The 22,713-nt window shown below is 43.1% G+C and overlaps 1 protein-coding gene across 2 annotated transcripts in view; it reads left to right on the top strand.

Annotated features, from left to right (window-relative positions):
- Window positions 1-22,713, top strand: part of mipol1 (mirror-image polydactyly 1) — a 414,430-nt gene that overhangs the window by 1,226 nt on the left and 390,491 nt on the right. Inside the window, exon 2 of one of the 2 annotated variants that reach the window (XM_043697844.2) lies at window positions 8,481-8,939. In XM_043697844.2, the coding sequence (XP_043553779.1) occupies window positions 8,905-8,939 (35 nt within the window). In that variant the 5' untranslated portion in view covers window positions 8,481-8,904. Of the gene's footprint in view, window positions 1-8,480; window positions 8,940-22,713 lie in introns of those variants that run through there. The other variant, XM_087989940.1, reaches the window with a different exon arrangement.

Consider the following 22,713-nt stretch of genomic DNA (forward strand, 5'->3'; position numbering starts at 1 on the left):
TCTGGTGAACCTCTGACCTGCCTCTAATGAAATAATATATTTTCTTTAATAAGCAGAAACTGCTCACAAGACTACAAATGTGGTCTCACCAGCACCTTGTACAGTTGCAGTAAGATTTCTCTACATTGTACCCCAACCCTCTTGAAATAAGGCCAACATTCCATTCACCTTGGATGGGAAAAATTTCTGGCTGTAACAGCTGCTCCTTTTTTGAGATATTTTAGGTGTTGGAAGTGATTTCCTGGAATTCCAGGAGCAATAATTACTGTTTCATATGCTGTTGCATTGTTTTGGAACTTTGGAAATAAAAGTCAAAACAACAGAGTTTTAAAAAGGGAGCGGTACAGACAAAGGAAGCACATGGTGAGGTCAATGCAGGAGAGAGAGAGAAAGAAACTGCCACCACACTGAACCTGCATAGTTACTGCCTTTGCTGTTTAAATGAATACTTTTAACATGGACCAGTGTTTTGTAGAGGAAAAGACGGTGTTATTTTCTGGGTCTGTAGATTGTGAAGGAGCAAAAATGGCCTTTAGTAGAGTGATATGCGCTTTTTGTCAGATGTGGGAGTTTAAGGAGAGTTTACAGGTTACTGTGGATTATATCTGCAATAAATGCTGTTGTTTGCGAATCCTATCAGATCGAATGGATCAGTTGGACAGACAGTTAGAAGCAATGAGGAATTTGCAACAGCAATGGTATGTAATGCACGGCAGTTATAGGAAGGGAGAAAAGTCGCAGATACAGTCACATAGATGGGTTAACTCCAGGAAAGGTAAGAGAGGTGGCAGTTAGTTCAGGAATCTTCTGTGGCTATCCCCATTTCAAACAAGTATGCTGTTTTGCAAAATGTAGGGGTTGATCGATTCAGAGGGGAATGTAGCACAAACAGCCAAGTTTCTGGTATTGAGACTGGTTCTAATGCAATGAGGGGCATGTCAGGTTCCAAGAGATCAACAGTGTTAGGGGACTCTCTAGTCTGAGGTACAGACAGACATTTCTGTGGCCAGCAGTGAAAAATCAGAATGGTATGTTGCTTCCCTGGTGCCAGGATCAAGGATGTCTCAGAGAGGGTGCAGAATGTTCCCACGGGGGAGAGGGGCCAGCAAGAGGTCATTGTCCATATTGGAACCAACGGCATTGGAAGGGAAAAGGTTGAGATTCTGAAGGGAGATTACAGAGAGTTAGACAAGAATTTAAAAAGATCCTCGAGAGTAGTAATATCTGGATTACTTCCAGTGCTACAAGCTAGAGAGGGCAGAAATAGGAGGATAGAGCAGATGAATGCATGGCTGAGGAGCTGGTGTATGGGACAAGGATTCACATTTTTGGATCATTGGAATCTCTTTTGGGATAGATGTAACCTGTAAAAGAAGGACGGATTGCACCTAAATTGGAAGGGAACTAACATACTGGCAGGGAGATTTGCTGGAGCTGCTTGGGAGGATTTAAACTAGTATGGTGGGGGTGGGGGGTGGAATGCAGGGAGATAGTGAGGAAAGAAATCAATCTGATTGTACAGTTGCGAACAGAAGCGAGTCAAACAGTCAGGGCAGGCAGGGACAAGTTAGGACTATAAATTAAACTGCATTTATTTCAATGCAAGGGGCTCAACAGGGAAGGCAGATGAACTCAGGGCATGGTTAGGAACATGGGACAGGGATATCATAGCAATTACAGAAACATAGCTCAGGGATGGACAGGACTGGCAGCTTAACATTCCAGGATACACACACAGCAAGGATAGAAAGGGAGGCAAGAAAGGAGAGGAAGTGGCGTTTTTGATGAGGGATAGCATTACAGCTGTACTGTGGGAGGATATTCCTGGAAATACATCCAGGGAAGTTATTTGGGTAGAACTCAGAATTAAGAAAGGAATGATTACCTTATTGGGATTGTATTATAAACCCCCTAATAGTCAGAGGGAAATTAAGAAACAAATTTGTGAGGAGATTTCAGCTATCTGTAAGAATAATAGGGTGGTTACTGTAGGGGATTTTAACTTTTGAAGCATAGACTGAGACTGCCATAGTGTTAAGGATTTGGATGGAGAGGAACGTGTTAAGTGCGTACAAGAAAAATTTCTGATTCAGTCTGTGGATGTACCTACTAGAGAAGGTGAAACACTTGACCTATTCTTGGGAAATAAGGCAAGGCAGTGACAGGTGTCAGTGGCGGACCACTTTGGGGCAAGCAACCATAATTCTATTAGATTTAACATAGTGATGGAAAAGGATAGACCAGATCTAAAAGTTGAAGTTTTAAATTGGAGAAAGGCTAATTTTGACGGTATTAGGCAAGAACTTTCAAAAGCTGATTGGGGGCAAATGTTCGCAGGTAAAGGGACGGCTGGAAAATGGGAAGCCTTCAGAAATGAGATAACGAGAATCCAGAGAAAGTATATTCCTGTTAGGGTGAAAGGAAAGGCTGGTAGGTAGAAAAAGGAAGCATATGTCAGGTATAGACAGGAGAGATCGAGAGAATCCTTAGAAGACTATAAAGGCAGTACGAGTATACTTAAGGGGGAAATCAGGAGGGCAGAAAGGGGACATGAGATAGCTTTGGCAAATAGAATTAAGGAGAATCCAAAGTGTTTTTACAAATTAAGGACAAAAGGGTAAGTAAGGAGAGAATAGGACCTCTCAAAGATCAGCAAGGCAGCCTTTGTGTGGAACCACAGAAAATGGGGGAGATACTAAATGAGTATTTTGCATCAGTGTTTACTGTGGAATAGGACATGGAAGATATAGAATGTAGGGAAATAGATGGTGACATCTTGAAAACTGTCCATATTACAGAGGAGAAAGTGCTGGATGTCTTGAAACGCATAAAGGTGGATAAATCCGCAGAACCTGATCAACTGTACCCTAGAATTCTGTGGGAAGCTAGAGAAGTGATTGCTGGGCCTTTTGCTGAGCTATTTGTATCATTGGTAATCACAGGGGAGGTGCTGGAAAACTGGAGGATGGCTAACATGGTGCCACTGTTGAAAAAGGACAGGCCAGGGAACTATAGACCAGTGAGCCTGACATCAGTGGTGGGCATGTTGTTGGAGGGATTCTTGAGGGACAGAATGTACATCTATTTAGAAAGGCAAGGACTGATAAGGGATAGTCAACATGGCTTTAAGCGTGGGAAATCATGTCTCACAAACTTGATTGAATTTTTTGAAGAAGTAACAAAGAGGTTAGATCTCATGGAATACAGGGAGAACTAGCCATTTGGATACAGAATTTGCTCAAAGGTAGAAGACAGAGAGTGGTGGTGGAGTGTTGTTTTTCAGACTGGAGTCCTGTGACCAGTGGAGAGCCACAGGAATCAGTGCTGGTCCTCTACGTTACGTCATTTATATAAATGATTTGGATGTGAGCATGAGGTATAGTTTGCAGATGACACCAAAATTGGACATGTAGTGTACAGCGAAGAAGCTTTCCTCAGATTACAACAGGATCTTGATCAGACGGGTCAATGGACTAAGAAATGGCAGATGGAGTTTAATTCAGCAAGTTTGCAGATGACACCAAATTTGGAGGTGTAGTGGATAGTGAAGAAGGCTACCTCAGAGTACAATGGGATCTTGTTCCAATGTGCCAATGGGTTGAGTAGTGGCAGATAGAATTTAGTTTCAATAAATGTGAGATGCTGCATTTTGGGAAAGCAAATCTTAGCAGGACTTATACACTTAATGGTAAGGTCCTAGGGAGTGTTGCTGAACAAAGAGACCTTGCAGTGCAGGTTCATAACTTCTTGAAAGTGGAGTCGCAGGTAGATAGGATAGTGAAGAAGGCATTTGGTATGCTTTCCTTTATTGGTCAGAGTATTGAGTACAGGGGTTGGGAGGTCATGTTGCGACTGTACAGGACATTGGTTAGACAATATTGCATGCAATGGTTGCGACTGTACAGGACATTGGTTAGACAATATTGCATGCAATTCTGGTATCCTTTCTATTGGAAAGATGTTATGAAACTTGAAAGGGTTCAGAAAAGATTAACAAGGATGTTGCCAGGGTTGGAGGATTTGAGCTATAGGGAGAGGCTGAACAGGCTGGTGCTGTTTTCCCTGGAGAGTCGGAGGCTGCGGGATGACCTTATCGAAGTTTATAAAATTATGAGGGCATGGATAGGATAAATAGACAAAGTCTTTTCCCTGGGGTGGGGGTGTCCAGAACTAGAGGCATAGGTTTAGGGTGAGAGCGGAAAGATATAAAAGAGACTTAAGGGGCAACCTTTTCACACAGAGGGTGGTAACGTGTATGGAATGAGCTGCCAGAGGAAGTGGTGGATGCTGGTACAATGGGAACATTTAAAAGGCATTTGGATGGGTAAATAAATAGGAATGATTTGGAGGGATATGGGCCGGGTGCTGACAGGTGGGACTAGATTGGGTTGGGATATCTGTTCAGCATGGACAGATTGGACTGAAAGGTCTGTTTCCGTGCTCTACATCTCTATGACTCTATAACCTTCCTTATTACTTGCTGCACATGCCAGCTTTCTGTGTTTGATGCATATGTTCTTCAAAATCCTTGTTGCACCTTTCTAGTTTTTCTCCATTTAAGTAATACTTTGCTTTTGTTCTCCTTTTCAAAATGAACAACCTTTCATTTTCCCACGTTATATTCCATTTGCCAACTTTTTCCCCACTTACCTAACCTATCAATTTAGTTCCGTAAACTGTTTGTGTCCCTCTTCCAACTTGGCTTTCCACCTATTATTTGTGTCATTTGCAAATTTGGCTACCATTTGTATGCTTTCTTCCTTCAAGTTATTAATATAACAGTTGAAGTCCCAGCACTGATCCATGTGGAACCACACTGATTACAAGTTGCCAACCTGAAAGAGAGCCCCTCAGCGCCATTTGCTGCCATTATCCGATTCTCTATCCGTGCCAATATACTACGACTAGCACTAAACACTCAACATATGACAACATTTTGAGGGCCCTTGTCAAACACTTTCTGGATGTCAATACACCATATCTATTGGTTTTCCTCTGGTTGAGACTTTGTTGATAAACTAATACATTAAACAGGTGCAATTTCCTTTTCATGAAGCCATGCTGATTACTGCTATTACTTCCTTAATAATTAATTCCACATTTTTCCAACTGTAAAAGTTGTGCAACTCAACCTGGAGTTACCCACTTTTGTCTCTCCTTTTCTGAACAGGGGTGTCATATTAGCAATTGTCCAATGCTCTGGTACCTCTCCAGAATTCAAGGCATTTTGGAAAATTACATTAATATCTCTGTAGCTACTTCTACTCGGATTATAGGATGCAAACCATAAGATCAGGAACTGGTCTGCCTTTAGCCAATTTAGGTTGTCTGATATTATTTCTCTAATGATCAAGGTAAGTACATCTATTCTTCCTTAAGGAGAGCTAAACTGCAATCAATACTCTGAGTGAGATCTCAATAGGGCCCGATAAAGCTGCGGTAAGACATCCTTACTCTTCACCTCAGACCCTCCCACAATGAAGGCCAACATATAATTTGCCTTCCTAACTACTTGCTACATTTGCATGCTTGCTTTCAGTGACCACATGTACCAGTGTTTTTTAAACCTCACATAAAAGTATTTGAATTGGTCAATAATGATGGCTCCTTGTACAATTTGGCTTCCCTCAAATTTGTCACCATCCTCTGCCTGCTCTGTAGTGCGCAAGCCAGGAATGTAATCAACAAACCTCCACCATCTCATGTGGCAGTTCATTCCACACATTGATCACCCTCTCCATGAGTGCCTTTTAAATCTTTCCTAAGGTCTTAGGGAATATTGCTGAACAAAGGTACTTTGGAATGCAGGTTCATAACTCCTTGAACGTAGAGTCGCAGGTAGATAGGATAGTGAAGAAGGTATTTGGTATGCTTTCCTTTATAGAAGCATTGAGTATAGGAGTTGGGAGGTCATGTTGCAGCTGTACAGGACATTGGTTAGGCCACGTTTGGTACATTGTGTGCAATATTCTCAGCTTAAACCTATGCCCTCTAATTTTGGATTACACAACCCTGTGAAAAAGACAGTGGCTATGCACCCTATCCATACCTCTCATGATTTTATAAACCTCTATAAAGGTCACCTCTCAGCCTCCAATACTCCAGGAAAAAAAATCCTCTGGCTTTAACTCAAACCCGCTAATCCCAGCAACATCTTTGTAAATCTTTTCTGAACCCTTTCAAGTTTAACATCTTTCTGATAGCGTGGAGATCAGAATTGAATGCAATATTCTAAAGCGGCCTCCCCAATGTCCTACACAGCCACAACCAATTCCTCTACTCAACATTCTGGTTGTAAATTTGCTTGCTGAGCTGGTAGATATGTTCTCAGATGTTTCATGACCATGCTAAGTAACATCATCAGTGAGCCTCCAGTGAAGCATTGGTGTTCTCCCCCAATAGCAATTTATCTGTCTTGGTTTGTTGTGATGGGTGACATCATTTCCAGTTCCGTTTCTGAGGTTGATAAATGGGGGCTCCAAATTTATATGTTTGTCGATGGAATTCCAGTTTGAATGCCAGGCCTTTGGAAATCCCATGCTTGTTTTTGTTTAGCCTGTCCCAGTTGAACTGATGTCCCTCTTCATCTGGGTGTATGGATACCAGTGATAGTTGGTCATGCCTTTTGGTGGCTAGTTGCTGCTCTTGTCTACTGGTGGCTAGTTTTCTGCCTGTTTGTCAAAGTTCTGACCAAAGAAAGCAAGTGTACCAAACTCCTCTGGTTGATCATTTTGTGGAACAACCCCTGCAGCCCTCAATCTCTGAGATTCAACCTATCAACCATTTTAATTCTCTGTTCACATCCATCTTCGCTACTATTCTGTTCAAATGAAGGTACTTTACAGTTTTCTGAAAATAACATAAATTTAACAATTTCAAATCCTAATCCGGCTTTCATTTTAGTTAATATAGTTAGCAAGTTTGCAGATGACACCAAATTTGGAGGTGTAGTGAATAGTGAAGAAGGCTACCTCAGAGTACAATGGGATCTTGTTCCAATGTGCCAATGGGTTGAGTAGTGGCAGATTGAATTTAGATTAGATTAGATTAGATTACAGTGTGGAAACAGGCCCTTCGGCCCAACAAGTCCACACTGACCCGCCGAAGCGAAACCACCCATACCCCTACATTTACCCCTTACCTAACACTACAGGCAATTTAGTATGGCCAATTCACCTGACCCTGCACATCTTTGGATGGTGGGAGGAAACCGGAGCACCCGGAGGAAACCCACACAGACACTGGGAGAACGTGCAAACTCCACACAGTCAGTTGCCTGAGGTGGGAATTGAACCCGGGTCTCTGGCACTGTGAGGCAGCAGTGCTAACCACTGTGCCACCGTGCCGCCCAAATTTAGTTTCGATAAATGTGAGATGCTGCATTTTGGGAAAGCAAATCTTAGCAGGACTGAGACACTTAATGGTAAGGTCCCAGGGAGTGTTGCTGAACGAAGAAACCTTGGAGTGCAGGTTCACAGCTCCTTGAACGTAGAGGTGCAGGTAGATAGGAGGCCTTTGGTATGCTTTCCTTTATTGGTCAGAGCATTGAGTTGGGAGGTCATGTTGCGGCTATACAGGACATTGGTTAGGCCACTTTTGGAATATTGCATGCAATTCTGGTCTCCTTCTTATCGGAAAGATGTTGTGAAACTTGAAAGGGTTCAGAAAAGATTTACAAGGATGTTGCCAGGGTTGGAGGGTTTGAGCTATAGGAAGAGGCTGGGGCTGCTTTCCCTGGAGCGCCAAAGGCTGAGTGGAGACCTCATAGACGTTTATAAAATCATGAGGGGCATGGATAGGATAAATAGACAAGGTCTTTTCCCTGGGGTGTGTGAAGTCCAGAACTAGAGGGGGTAGGTTTACGGTGAGAAGGAAAGATGCAAAAGGGGCTTAAGGGGCAACTTTTCCACACAGAGGGTGTATGTGTATGGAATGAGCTGCCAGAGGAAGTGGTTAAGGCTGGAACAATTGCAACGTTTAAAAGGCATCTGGATGAGTATACGAATAAGAAAGGTTCAGAGGGATGTGGGCCACGTGCTCGCAAATGGGACTAGGTTAGATTGGGATATCTGATCAGCTTGGACGAGTTGAACCGAAGGGTCTGTTTCCGTGCAATATGGGTATTTTGCAAAATATCAGTTGATATTAATTTTGCAACCGTCATTTACACTTTTAAACCTATTTTCTTGCCCTATCTCCATCTATTCCTCATTCATCATTCGGCATTTCATTTTTGTTTCTTTTTTCTCAGTACTTCTTTATTGTCTGTCACTCCTCGTTCTTCCTCAAAACCTGCCCGTTCTGAGAACAGGTCATAATAAAGTTAATCTCGAATGATGTCGCAAAATCTGCTATGTATTTCTAGGGTTCTTTTGTATTTAGCGACTACAGTGATTTGCTTTTACACTAACTGTACTGACTTGTGCTATTTTTAAAAATGAGTGGCACACTGGCGAAAGCTTAACCCGTCTTTTCTCTAGTTTCAGATACTGACTGACCTGTTGCCCAACCTGCTTACACTGTTCAATCTATAGATGACCCTAATAATCTGCGGCGGTTGCAACTCGATAAGGCTCAGCGTGTTCAGTCATTTCCAGGAAACATTAAATCCAAGTGAGCGCGGCAGTAGAAAGTGTCAGCACAAACTAAAGATGAAATGAGTCATGTCGCATCTCACATTTCAGGTAGTTGATTACAGAAACAGCTCCAGTACTGACTATGACAACAAGTAAACAGAGTAGACTGCCACCCTAAACAAATTGCACGATTGCTGCAGGTGATGGTATCTCGTGACCCGGAAGCGCTGTGTTCCGTCGCTCGAGCTGCATTCGAATACTGGACGGTTAGGATCGGTTGTTGAAAACGCGATCGGACGGAAGTTGGAGCAGGACTGCTACGGCTGCGATGAGCTTCAACCAATATAAGTTACAGTCTACAGGGTCAGACAAATTTCTGCTATAAAGCTTCATATTTGCGACAAGTAAATGACTGAGCGAATTGTTTGGATTTATTATGTTAATTAGTTAGTTAGGAAGGCTGGATGGATGGGTGGGTGGCGAGTGCCAGCTGGCATTTTGTGTTGTGCCTATTGGCTGATGGTATCTGTTTATGCTACAACCTTCAAGATCAGGGCAATAGTTACTTCTGTGCCATTGGTGCTCTCTGTGATAAATGAATCATGATTAAATAAATAAACAAACAGGAATTCTGGAGATCCATAATATTTTGGTCGCTAAAACAATAATTAAACAGTTCACAGAGATATCAGATATTTGTGTTTGTTGCAGTTGGCTGAATGATAGATGTCCAGTTGAGTTATGCCTAAGGTTGCGAAACAAAGTTAACAAAAGAATAACATAAACAATGATAATGATGTAGTATAGTAGTACGAATACGTGGATTTTATTCTGGGCTAATTTATGATATTCGAGTTGAAATTGGCCATTTGTGCGATACTGTTGAATTTAGTAAATATTCTACCTTGATTGATAGGATCATGAATGGTTTGCTATGTTGTGTTTGTGAGTTTGATGTCTTATGGATTGTTGTTATTATTGAATGTATTTTGTGGAAATATTTCAATCGTGGGTAATAGAATTGCACATTATTTTGGTTCAGAACAATAAATATTTGTATGAAATACTATGTGACAGTTGTAAAACGCTTTGTACTTATTTAATTAGTGAAGTTTTGTACATTTATATATTTTTTCCAAAAACAGTTTTGCTAAGACAACTTTAAAATCTATTTTAATTTGCATGAATGTTACTTGAGACAATTTTGAAACAATTAGAACCCATTGAATTTTGCAAATATATCACTGATAACTCAATGATTATTTCTTAGAGGAGCAAAAATTGCAATTGATTGCAAAGCTTTATACATAATATTGTTTTATAGGTCAAGACATTCAGTTGGCTAATGCACTTTACAGCCATTGAGTTTTTTTAAAATCCAAACTTTACTTTCATAAAAGTGTTGCTGAAGGGGGGAGATCAAGTTGTGGAGCCATGGTTCTTTTAGCTCAAAGACTCTCTTTGCTCAAAGACCTGGACTTAATGCAGATTGAACTATTGATGGTGTCATCTCTATCTAATGGTAGTCACACTAACCTGAAATAAATTATCATATTTTGGTTTTCTGTGCTGTAACCTCTCAACATATGTCTGTGATGGCTCTTGAAGCACAATTCGCTAGTCCCATTCTTTCTACTTTTCCCCCAAAGCTTTCCCTTTTTTTCCGGATAGTTATCCAGTTCTTCTTTGAAAACTGCAATTGAATTTGCCTCGAGCACTCATTTTCAGACAGATAGATCTTAACTGTGTCATTAAAAGTCTTCCCTCATGTAATTTTTGGTTCATTTTCCTTTCATATCAAATTGGTGACCTCTGTTTCATGACCTTTATGCAAATGGGAACAACGTTTTCCCCATCTACCTTGTCCAGACATCTCATGATTTGTTAGACATGTTCAAAATGAACTTTCAATTTTTACTGCTTTAAAGAGGGCAGCCTCAGTTTGTCAAATATTTCCATGTAACCGAGGCTTTGAATCCTTAGGACCATTCACAAATGTTTTCTACACCCACTCTTAATACTTGTGTATTCTTCTTGAAATGTATTCCATTGGCTATAGGGAGAGGTTGAATAGGCTGGGGCTGTTTTCCCTGGAGTGTCAGAGGCTGAGGAGTGACCTTATAAAGGCTTATAAAATCATGAGGGGCATGAATAGGATAAATAGACAAAGTCTTTTCCCTGGGGTGGGGTAGTCTAGAATTAAAGGGCATAGTTTTGGGATGACAGGGGAAAGATAGAAAAGAGACCTAAGGGGCAACATTTTCACGCAGAGGATGGTACGTGTATGGAATGAGCTACCAGAGGAAGTGGCGGAGGCTAGTACAGTTTCAGAATTTAAAAGGCATGTGTATATGAATAGGAATGGTTTAGAGGGATATGGGCCAGGTGCTGGCAAGTGGGACTAGATTAGTCTGGGATATCTGGTCGGCATGGATGAGTTGGTCCAAAGGGTCTGTTTCCGTGCTGTACATCTTTACTTTTACTTTCTTACTTTACTTTCTTACAGTGTGGAAACTCTATGACAGTATTCTAGTTCAGTCAAAGTTTGTGAGTGCTCGTCATAACTCCTTCCTTTGTACTCTGCCTTGCTTCATAACGCCCAAGATCTTGTGTGCCTTATTATTCATGATCTTGATCTACCCTGCCACCTTCAATAATTTGTACCCATAAGCCCTCAGGTTCTCCACTCCTATATCCCTGCTTAGAACTGTATCCTTTTTGTGTATGTCCTTTCTTCATTGTTCGCATCAAAACTATGACACAGCTTTCTACATCAAATTTTATCTGCCACATATTTCTTCATTGCATAAGCCTCTATCTTGTTCGAATGTATCCTCGCTGCTCAGGTTCTTGAAAGATTTTTCCATTGCAAATTGTGACATTATAAATTTTAAAATTGTACTGTGCGCATCTAGGTTATTGACATTGTTCAAGAAAAGCAGAGATTTCTGATATCATCCTCTGAAGAAACCCTGGTGAGGCAGTCATGTCATGATAATGTTTCTGTGATAGTAGAACCCCAGAATCCTTGGCTAATGCTTAATTACATGGGTTTGAATGGTGAATTTTGAATTCAGGAAAAACTGGAAATAAGAGTTAGCCTCACAGCAGCCAAGTTGATTGTCATAAAAATCTACCTGGTCCTTTAATATAAGTACTGAACTCATGTTGAACTTGTGTTGGTTTGGGTTTTATTAGTAGCTGGTGTGGTGTGGCTGTTGAATGGTGTGCCACCATAATATCAATGGCTGTGACAACCTGGTAGTTAATTCTGATATGTTCTTCATGTAGGGTAGCCAGTGTGTTTGTAATAACCAGGCTGTTAAGACTGCTAGGTGTTATGATGGCACACCAACCAGCAACCACACTACACCAGCTACTTACCAGGACTAAGGACTCCACACCCACAGCCTGCAGGACCAAGGTGGTATACAAAATTCCTTGTAACAACTGCATTAAGTACTACATCGGACAAACAAGTAAAAAAATCCAGCCTTTCAACTTCACAAACAACAACTGGCTACTAAACAACATGATCCACTCTCCCTCATCTCCGTACACTCAGACCAAGAGGGCCATCAATTCAACTATGACAAAGTTACTATCCTCGGGCAGGCCACCCAGAGACACATGAGAGTTCTTGAAAGTCTGGTTTTCAACCAAAAAGGCCGTCAACAGACATACACCCAGTGTACAATTTGCTGCCGAGAAGACCCAGAAGTGACACTCACCTCAACAGACTGGACCACACAAAAAAAACTAAGCAGGACAGAACAACAGTGCTTCACAGAAGTTGCACTGATGGTGTTACCCGCTTTGGTAATGAAACGTGTGCACAATAACCCAGCAGCTCAGCGAGTTAACAAAATACCTCATTCACAACTTGAGCTACAGATCTTCACAAAAACCTAAAAAATGAAAACAAAATTTCAATGCAGAGGAACCTCGATTATCCAGCGTTCCACGATCTGAATATCGAATTATCCGGCAAGATTGCAATGTCCCGATGCTCGGCTAAACTACGTTATCCGGCATTCGATTAACTGAATGAAATACTCCCCACCTGTGTCCTTCGGATAATCAATATTTCTCTGTACATGTATATCATGACTCTCTCAATGCACTAAACACTTAAAGTTTCATGTACTTTAATATATTTTAACAAACATTGCTGCTATAATCACTTGGCTCAACTGAACAGTAATTTTGCAGAAACTTTTCAAAAGTCAGTCAAGGGATCAATACCTCATGTATCTCCTGATGGCATTTAATGCAAACTATTATATTATAAACTGACACAGTAATCTTTTTTATGCATTCTGTAAGTGATCAATCCTTTTTTGTTAAAACAGGAAAGCAGAAATTACATTTCAGCAATACTTTTCAGACTACCTTCCAAGAAATTTAAAAAGAAGCTATCTATGACTTCTGAATCAATGACCCCCACAAAGGATTTCACGTTTGCTAATTCTTGCTTTGGACTTTGTGACTTTATCTTAAAAAGAAGGATATTGATATCATTGGTTATTTTATAGTAAATAGTTGAATAATCTCTCTCTCAAATGTTCTTACAGCTGGTAAAAATAGGGAGAGATTTGTTTTTTAGATCTTTCAATCCAGAGATTATTCCCAAGTGTCTTGTTACCACCTCAAAAGAGCTTTTATCAAACAGCTAGCTTTATTAAACTGCTGCTGAATTTATCTAGACTCCAGTCTTTCTCAGCTGAATCAAGCACATATTGCTTGTGGATTTCTTTTGCCCAGTCTCAGCTGCACTAAACTATTGGTAGCCTCCAGGGATTTTTCTTACTTTCACCTAGAGTCTGCTGATTGGGGCACTTTTTCTGATTCAGCCTTCGTCCAGCTCTAAAACTGCAACAAACTTTTCTCAGCAGTTAAATAAAACTAGAGAATTGGAATAACTTCATGAATAGGAGAGAGAGAGAAACAACCTGCACAGTCACCGCCTTTGCTGTTTGAATTCGTTTATCGCTGGACATTGGAGTGCATCTGGGAAAATTAACAAACAGTGAAATTCACAACTAATCTTGGAGGAACTGTTGGGCGAAGTTCACAGCACAAAATCAGATAAGTTAATTGTTGTTTTAAGTTTGTCCAAGAGAGAGGCTGTAGTAGTGGGTACAGTGGATTCTTTCTTGATTAAACTTAAAGTATAAACCATAGCTATTCATTTAACTTGGGGCAGTGGTTGTAGAGGAATAAGACGGTGTTATTTTCTGGGTCTGTAGATTGTGAAGGAGCAAAAATGGCCTTTGCAGTGATATGTACTTCTTGTCAGATGTGGGAGTTTAAAGAGAGTTTAAGAGTTACTGCGGATTATATCTGCCATAAATGCTGTTGGATGCGAATCTTATCAGATCGAGTGGATCAGTTGGAGAGACAGACAGAAGCGGTGAGGAATTTGCAACAGCAACAGTATGTGATGGATGGCAGTTATAGGAAGGGGGGAATGTCTCAGATACAGTCACTTAGATGGGTTAACACCAGGAAGAATAAGAGAGGTAGGCAGCCAGAGCAAGAGTCTTTTGTGGAATTACCCATTTCAAACAGGTATGCTGTTTTGGAAAATGTAGGGGTTGATGGATTCTCAGGGGAACGTAGCACAAACAGCCAAGTTTCTGGTATTGAGACTGGCTCTAATGTAATGAGGGGTATGTCGGCTTCCAAGAGATCAATTGTGTTAGGGGATTCTGTAGTCAGAGGTACAGACAGACGTTTCTGTGGCCAGCAGAGAAAAAGCAGAATGGTGTGTGGTTTCCCTGGTGTCAGGATCAAGGATGTCTCCGAAAAGGTGCAGAATGTTCTCATTGGGGAGAGGGGCCAGCAGGAGGTCATTGTTCACATTGGAACCAACGATATTGGAAGGGAAAAGGTTGAGACTCTGAAGGGAGATTACAGAGAGTTAGGCAGAAATTTAAAATGGAGGTCCTCAAGGAGTAATATCTGGATTACTCCCAGTGCTATGAGCTAGTGAGGGCAGGAATAGGAGGATAGAGCAGATGAATGCATGGCTCAGGAGCTGGTGTATGGGAGAAGGATTCACATTTTTGGATCATTGGAATCTCTTTTGGGGTAGAAGTGACCTGTACAAGAAGGATGGATTGCACCTAAATTGGAAGGGGACTAATATACTCGCAGGGAAATTTGCGAGAACTGCTTGGGAGGATTTAAACTAGTAAGGTGGTGGGGTGGGACTCAGGGAGATAGTGAGGAAAGAGATCGATCTGAGACGGGTACAGCTGAGAACAGAAGTGAGTCAAACAGTCAGGACAGGCAGGGACAAGGTAGGACTAATAAATTAAACTGCATTTATTTCAATGCAAGGGGCCTAAAATGGAAGGCAGATGAACTCAAGGCATGGTTAGGAACATGGGACTGGGATATTATAGCAATTACAGAGACATGGCTCAGGGATAGGCAGGACTGGCAGCTGAATGTTCCAGGATACAAATGCAACAGGAAGGACCGAAAGGGAGGCAAAAGACGAGGGGGAGTGGAGTTTTTGATGAGGGATAGCATTACAGCTGTGCGAAGGGAGGATATTCCCAGAAATACATCCAGGGAAGTTATTTGGGTGGAACTGAGAAATAAGAAAGGGATGATCACCTTATTGGGATTGTATTATAGACCCCCCAATAGTCAGAGGGAAATTGAGAAACAAACTTGTAAGGAGATCTCAGCTATCTGTAAGAATAATAGGGTAGTTATGGTAGGGAATTTTAACTTTCCAAACATCGACTGGGATTGCCATAGTGTTAATGGTTTAGATGGAGAGGAATTTGTTAAGTGCGTACAAGACAATTTTCTGATTCAGTATGTGGATGTACTCACTAGAGAAGGTGCAAAACTTGACCTACTCTTGGGAAATAAGGCAAGGCAGGTGACTGAGGTGTCAGTGGGGAAGCACTTTGGGGCTAGCGACCATAATTCTATTTGTTTCAAAATAGAGATGGAAAAGGATAGACCAGATCTAAAAGTTGAAGTTCTAAATTGGAGAAAGGCCAATTTTGACGGTATTAGGCAAGAACTTTCGAAAGCTGATTGGAGGCAGATGTTTGCAGGTAAAGGGACGGCTGGAAAATGGGAAGCCTTCAGAAATGAGATAACAAGAATCTAGAGAAAGTATATTCCTGTCAGGGTGAAAGGGAAGGCTGGTAAATATAGGGAATGCTGGATGACTAAAGAAATTGAGGGTTTGGTTAAGAAAAAGAAGGAAGCATATGTCAGGTATAGACAGGATAGATCGAGTGAATCCTTAGAAGAGTATAAATGAAGTAAGAGTATACTTAAGAGGGAAATCAGGAGGGCACAAAGGGGACATGAGATAGCTTTGGCAAACAGAATTAAGGAGAATCCAAAGGGGTTTTACAAATATATTAAGGACAAAAGGGTAACTAGGGAGAGAATAGGGCCCCTCAAAGATCAGCCAGACGGCCTTTGTGTGGAGCCACAGAATATGGGGAAGATATTAAATGAATATTTTGCATCAGTATTTACTGTGGAAAAGGATATGGAAGATATAGACTGTAGGGAAATAGATAATGACATCTTGCAAAATGTCCAAATTACAGTGGAGGAAGTGCTGGATGTCCTGAAACGGTTAAAGTGGATAAATCCCCAGGACCTGATCAGGTGTACCCGCGAACTCTGTGGGAAGCTAGAGAAGTGATTGCTGGGCCTCTTGCTGAGATATTTGTACCATCGATAGTCACAGGTGAGGTGCCGGAAGATTGGAGGTTGGCAAACGTGGTGCCACTATTTAAGAAGGGCGGTAAAGACAAGCCAAGGAACTATAGACCGGTGAGCCTGACCTCAGGAGCGGGCAAGTTGTAGGAGGGAATCCTGAGAGACAGGATGTACATGTATTTGTAAAGTCAAGGACTGATTCGGGATAGTTAACATGGCTTTGTGCGTGGGAAATTTTGTCTCACAAACTTGATTGAGTTTTTTGAAGAAGTAACAAAGAAGATTGATGAGGGCGGAGCAGTATATGTGATCTATATGGACTTCAGTAAGGCGTTCAACAAGGTTCCCCATGGGATACTGATTAGCAAGGTTAGATCTCATGGAATAAAGGGAGAACTAGCCATTTGGATACAGAACTGGCTCAAAGGTAGAAGACAGAGGGTGGTGGTGGAGGGTTGTTTTTCAGACTGGAGGCCTGTGACCAGTGGAGTGCCACAAGGATCGGTGCTGGGTCCTCTACTTTTTGTCATTTACATAAATGAGCATAAGATATACAGTTAGTAAGTTCGCAGCTGACACCAAAATTGGAGGTGCAGTGGACAGCGAAGAGGGTTACCTCAGATTACAACAGGATCTGGACCAGATGGGCCAATGGGCTGAGAAGTGGCAGATGGAGTCTAATGCAGATAAATGCAAAGTGCTGCATTTGGGAAAGCAAATCTTAGCAGAACTTATGCACTTAATGGTAAGGTCCTAGGGTGTGTTGCTGAACAAAGAGACCTTGGAGTGCAGGTTCATAGCTCCTTGAAAGTGGAGTCGCAGGTAAATAGGATAGTGAAGAAGGCGTTTGGTATGCTTTCCTTTATTGGTCAGAGTATCAAGTACAGGAGTTGGGAGGTCACGTTGTGGTTGGACAGAACATTGGTTAGGCCACTGTTGGAATACTGTGTGAAATTCTGGTCTCCTTCCTATTGGAAAGATGTTGTGAAATCTGAAAGGGTTCAGAAAAGATTTACAAGGATGTTGCCAGGGTTGGAGGATCTGAGCTACAGGGAGAGGCTGAACAAGCTGGGGCTATTTTCCGTGGAGCGTCGGAGGCTGAGGGGTGACCTTATAGAGGTTTACAGAATTATGAGGGGCATGGCTAGGATAAATAGACAAAGTCTTTTCCCTGGGGTCAGGGAGTCCAAAACGAGAGGGCACAGGTTTAGGGTGCGAGGTGAAAGTTTTAAAAGAGACCTAAGGGGCAACGTTTTCATACAGAGGGTAGTACGTGTATGGAATGAGCTGCCAGAGGATGTGGTGGAGGCTGGTACAATTGCAACATTTAAGAGGCATTTGGATGGGTATATGAATAGGAAGGGTTTGGAGGGATATGGGCCGGGTGCTGGTAGGTGGGACTAGATTGGGTTGGGATATCTTGTTGGCATGGACGGGTTGGACCGAAGGGTCTGTTTCCATGCTGTACATCTCTATCTCTATGATTGCGTTCCTGTCACAAAGTCGCCCTTTATTTACGCATGCATAGTACATGATGCTGACCTAGTTCTAGAGTGAGCAGAACACCTGACAATCCTGTTTTTTTCCCCATGGTGTGTGTGTGCAGGTGTGAGACACAATGAGAGACACCAAGGTGGCCAGTTTGGCCAGGCCCAGGAGCAGACCCACGAGGAGGTCTTCAGACCTGCCCTCCCTCCTCCGTACCTGGTGCCCGAAGATCAGGAGCGTGGGACGGTGTGCAGCAGCAGTCTATATAGGGCCCGCCTTTTTACCCCCAGAAAGGGAACAAAATTAAAATTCCGGAGGTGGCTCAGGTTGTGGGGCACGGGCTCCCGCGGGAAGTACGGGACCTTGGGGCCAATGTGAAATTCAGGTGAGCGCGGACGGGATCCCACCGTACACCTGAGGGTCCTCCAACTGGTGCACTACGTCGGGTCCGAGCACCGCCGTTTTAAGGCGTCAGATGGCGGTGGCCACGTACCGGACGTCTACCGCTGCCCTGCATGCTATGTCACAATCCTGTTTTTTTTTCTTCTTTTTTTCTATCTTTTTATCAAAGGGTAATGCTGTGTGATCAACCTCCTGGTTATTTTTTTTATTTAACCCCCACACTACCGCCTAATTGTGAGACACAGTGAGAAACACAAGGTGCACGAATCTTTATTCAATTTCCACCACCAAGAATATAGGAAAACACCCGAGTGGCTAGTGACAAGCACTGCCCTTCACATCAAAGGGCAATGCCTGTGTGATTAAAACAGGGTAGGGGAGGGTAGGGATTAAATCAAAATAGAGTTGGAGGGAGAAATAATGCACTCCACTCCCTGTGGCACCCACCTCACACGTGGTCCACGGACTCCACAGCACCACAGAAAAAGCTGATGGGCTGGGAGTCCGTGAACCTCCGCAATCTGCAGTTGCAGGGGACTGTTGCGTGCAGCACCCTCCACCCCAGATCCCTGGGAGAAAGGGGGAGGACTCCCGCGTAGAAAGCCCTCCACTGGGGATCCACACCGCCCAGTGGCAAATGGGCACACCAAGGCGTGTCCGGACGGTGGATGAGGGAGAAGAGGTACAATCCTGTTTTTTCTTCAAAAGGGAAAACACCCAATTGGCCAGTGATGAGCAGTGCCCTTCACATCAAAGGGCAATGCTGTGTGGACACTCCCCTTTTTTTTCCTTTAACCCCACACTACCACCTAACTGCGGTAGTGTTTATTTTTTCCCCAGCACCCATGGAGTGTGTGCGTGCAGGTGTGAGTCACAGTGAGAGACACAAGGCGTACGAATCTTTATTCAATTTCCACCACCAGGAAGATAGGAAAACACCCGAGTGGCCAGTGACAAGCAGTGCCCTTCACATCAAAGGGCAATGCTGTGTGATCAAAACAGTGAAGGCGAGGGTGGGGACTAAATCAAAATAGATTTGAAGGGGGAAATAATGCAGTTCACTCCCTGCAGTGCCCACCTCTCCTTGAACAACTCCAGGGTGTTGGTGGACACCGTGTGCTCCTTCTCCAAGGATACCTGGGCCCTAACGTAACCGCGGAAGAGGGGCAGGCAGTCGGCCCTAATGACCCCCTCCACGGCCCGCTGCCTGGACCTGTTGATGGCCAGCTTGGCCAGGCCCAGGAGCAGACCCATGAGAAGGTCTTCAGACCTGCCCTCCCTCCTCCATACCGGGTGCCCGATGATCAGGAGCGTGGGACTGAAGTGCAACCAAAAGCAGAGGAGGAGGTTTTTAAGAAAATCAAAAAGGGAGTGCAAACGCCCACACCCAATATACACGTGGTCCACGGACCCCACAGCGCACAGGTCAAGTAGTTGGGCTGGGAGTCCGTGAACCACCGCAATCAGCGGTTGTAGTGGACCGCTGCGTGCAGCACCCTCCACCCCAGATCCCCGAGAGAAAGGGGGAGGACCCCCGCGTAGAGAGCCCTCCACTGAGGATCCCCACCGGCCAGTGGCAAATGGGGACGCCAAGGCGTGTCCGGACGGTGGATGAGTTAGAAGAGGTACAATCCTGTTTTTATCTGTCAGCCAGGACTCTGATTGGACCATGTTAACAGCCCCAATCAGGGAACTCTTATTCTGAGACTCTTCTCCTTGAAGTCCTGGGATGTCGGCCTTTTTCTTGTGGCATCTCCTGGGGCATTTTCACACCAGGTCTAGTTCTCCAACTCTGTTTTGGATGCTGTTATTGTATACTGAATTGAAGCCTCTCGCTCCTGGAACGTCTTGGCTGAAACTCCTTATCTTCAGTTGGTAATGCCATTCAGGCTACCATGTCTGCCGTTTCCATCTCATCCTCTGAAGTTTCTTCAACATTAGGTGGGGGGGGGAGGGGGAAAGAACCCATGGATTTTGACAGCCTTGCTGCATGTTCTGAGGGGACAGCTATGTTTTGCTCCTGCACTGCTCCAGCTTTCATGTGGTCAGTGTGCTTGTTCAGTGCCGTATCTCCTACCCGAACTTCGTACATCATTGGACCTGATCTCACATTGAGCATGCCTTTTAACCATACACGGCCATTTCCGTGGTTTTGACACCAAACATCACCGTTTGAAGGAAACTGCCTCTTAAATGAGTTTTGCTGCTATTTTACCCACCAGGCCTCCCCCCCCCCCCCCCCCCCCAACTCCCCTCTTGGTCAGAAAAGACCAGAGTTAACCTGGTGCGGAGTATTCTCCCCATCAGCAGTCTGCTGGAGCTGTCTCTGTAGTTGGGTCAGGGGTGGTCTTACAATCAAATCAGAACTGGGGCAGTTTGGTAGTGAGTCAGCTGTTTATTTCAATCTGCCTTTGAAGTTTGGACTGCTTTTTCTGCCAGACCTTTAAAGGATCAATGAATGAAGCTGTCTTTGCATGCTGCATGCCATTTGACTTAAGGAAATACTTGAATTCCCTGCCGGTAAATGATAGCCTATTGTCTGTGACCAAAGCCTCCAGGAGTCTATGCATTGCAAAAGATGCTTGCATCTTTTCAATCATTGTCCCCGTGTTCGATGAATGAACACTATGCATATAAACGACTTTGAATGGGCGTCGACAATTACTAAAAATATAGACACCATGAAAGGACCATAGTCAGCATTGAACCAAATCTAGGGTTTATGCGGTGGAGGAAGTGCTTACGGTAATTTTTGTCCTTGGCACTCTGGCACTACCCCACAAATGCAACCATGTCAGCATCCAATCCTGGCCACCAGACATAACTTCTTGCCAACATTTTCATTTTGGAAACCCCTAGATGACCCTGATGGAGTTCAGCCCATACCAAGTGGTGACCTTTGCTCGAGACAATCACTGTTTTTCTCCATCATAATGTGCCATCCTCAAAGGTGATTTTGTCTCACCAGGTTTAAAAAGGTTTCAGCTCTGGTTGTGATGGCCCTTTTGGTTTCCCCATCACCACCTGCTGTTTTAGTTTTGCCAGGACTGGATCAATATCACAGTTTGAAAGATGAAAGATGGGAAAAGTTTCTGGCTATAACAGGCTGTTCCTTCTTTGAGGTATTTTAGGTGTTGGAGGTGATTTCTTCAAATTCCAGGAGCAGCAATTACTGTTTTATATGCTGTTGCATTGCTTTGGAACTTTGGAAAAAAAGAAGTCAAAACAACAGCACTTTTAAAGGTGAAGAGACAGACAAAGGCAGCACATGGTGAGGTCAGTGCAGAGTGGGGAGATAGAGAGAAACCCACACTGCTAACTGACACAGCAATGAACCTGCGCAGTTAGTGCCTTTGCTGTTTGAATTCATGTATCGCTGGACATCGGAATACATCCGGGAAAAGTAACGAACAAGAAATTCACAACTAATCTTCAAGGAACCTGTTTGGAAGAGGTCATAGCACAGAAACAGATAAATACATATTTTAAGCATGGCCTTACAGTAAGTCTGCAGTAGTGAGTAGAGTGGGTTCTTTCTTGATTTATATGTTTTATTGAGATATGTCTCGTGGTTAAACTTAAAAATATAAGCTATAGGTATTAAGTTAGCCTGGAGCAGTGTTTTGTAGAGGAATAAGACAGTGCTAATTTCTGGGTCTGTAGATTTGAAAGAAGCAAAAATGGCCTTTAGTAGAGTGATAGGCTCTTTTTGTCAGATGTGGGAGTTTAGGGAGAGTTTATAGGTTACTGTGGATTATATCGGCTATAAATGCCATTGGTTGTGAATCCTTTCAGATCGAATGAATTGGTTGGAGAGACACTTAGAGGCAATGAGGAATTTTCAAGAGCAAGCGGGTGTGATGGATGGCAGTTACAGGAAGGGAGAAAAGTTGCAGATACATTCACATGGATGGGTTAACTCCAGGAAAGGTAAGAGAGGTAGGCAGGTAGTGCAGGAGACTTCTGTGGCTATCCCCATTTCAAACAAGCATGCTCTTTTGGAAAATGTAGGGGTGATGGATTCTCAGGGGAATGTAGCATGAACAACCAAATTTCTGGTAACAAGACTGGCTCTAATGCAATGAGGGTCTGAGGAGCAGGAAAATCGACGTTTCAGGCAAAAGCCCTTCATTAGGAATAGATTCTATTCCTGATGAAAGGCTTTTGCCCGAAACGTCGATTTTCCTGCTCTTTGGATGTTGCCTGAACTGCTGTGCTTTACTAGCACCACTCTAATCTAGAATCTGGTTTCCAGCATCTGTAGTCATTGCTTTTACCTATCTAATGCAATAAGGGATACGTCTGGTTCCAAGAGATCAATTATGTTAGGGGACTGTCTAGTCTGAGGCACAGACAGACGTTCCTATGGCTAGCAGCGAAAAATCAGAATGGTGTGTTGCCTCCCTGGTGCCAGGATCAAGAATGTTCCACAGAGGGCGCAGAATGTTCTCAAGAAGGAGAGGAACCGGCAGGAGGTCATTATACACATTGGAACCAATCACATAGGAAGGGAAAAGAATGAGTTTCTGAAAGGAAAATA

This window comes from Chiloscyllium plagiosum, unplaced genomic scaffold (genome assembly GCF_037043375.1).
Source record: "Chiloscyllium plagiosum isolate Xiang-an unplaced genomic scaffold, Cpla_swu_hap1 HiC_scaffold_8, whole genome shotgun sequence".
In the NCBI taxonomy this organism is placed as follows: Eukaryota; Metazoa; Chordata; class Chondrichthyes; order Orectolobiformes; family Hemiscylliidae; genus Chiloscyllium; species Chiloscyllium plagiosum.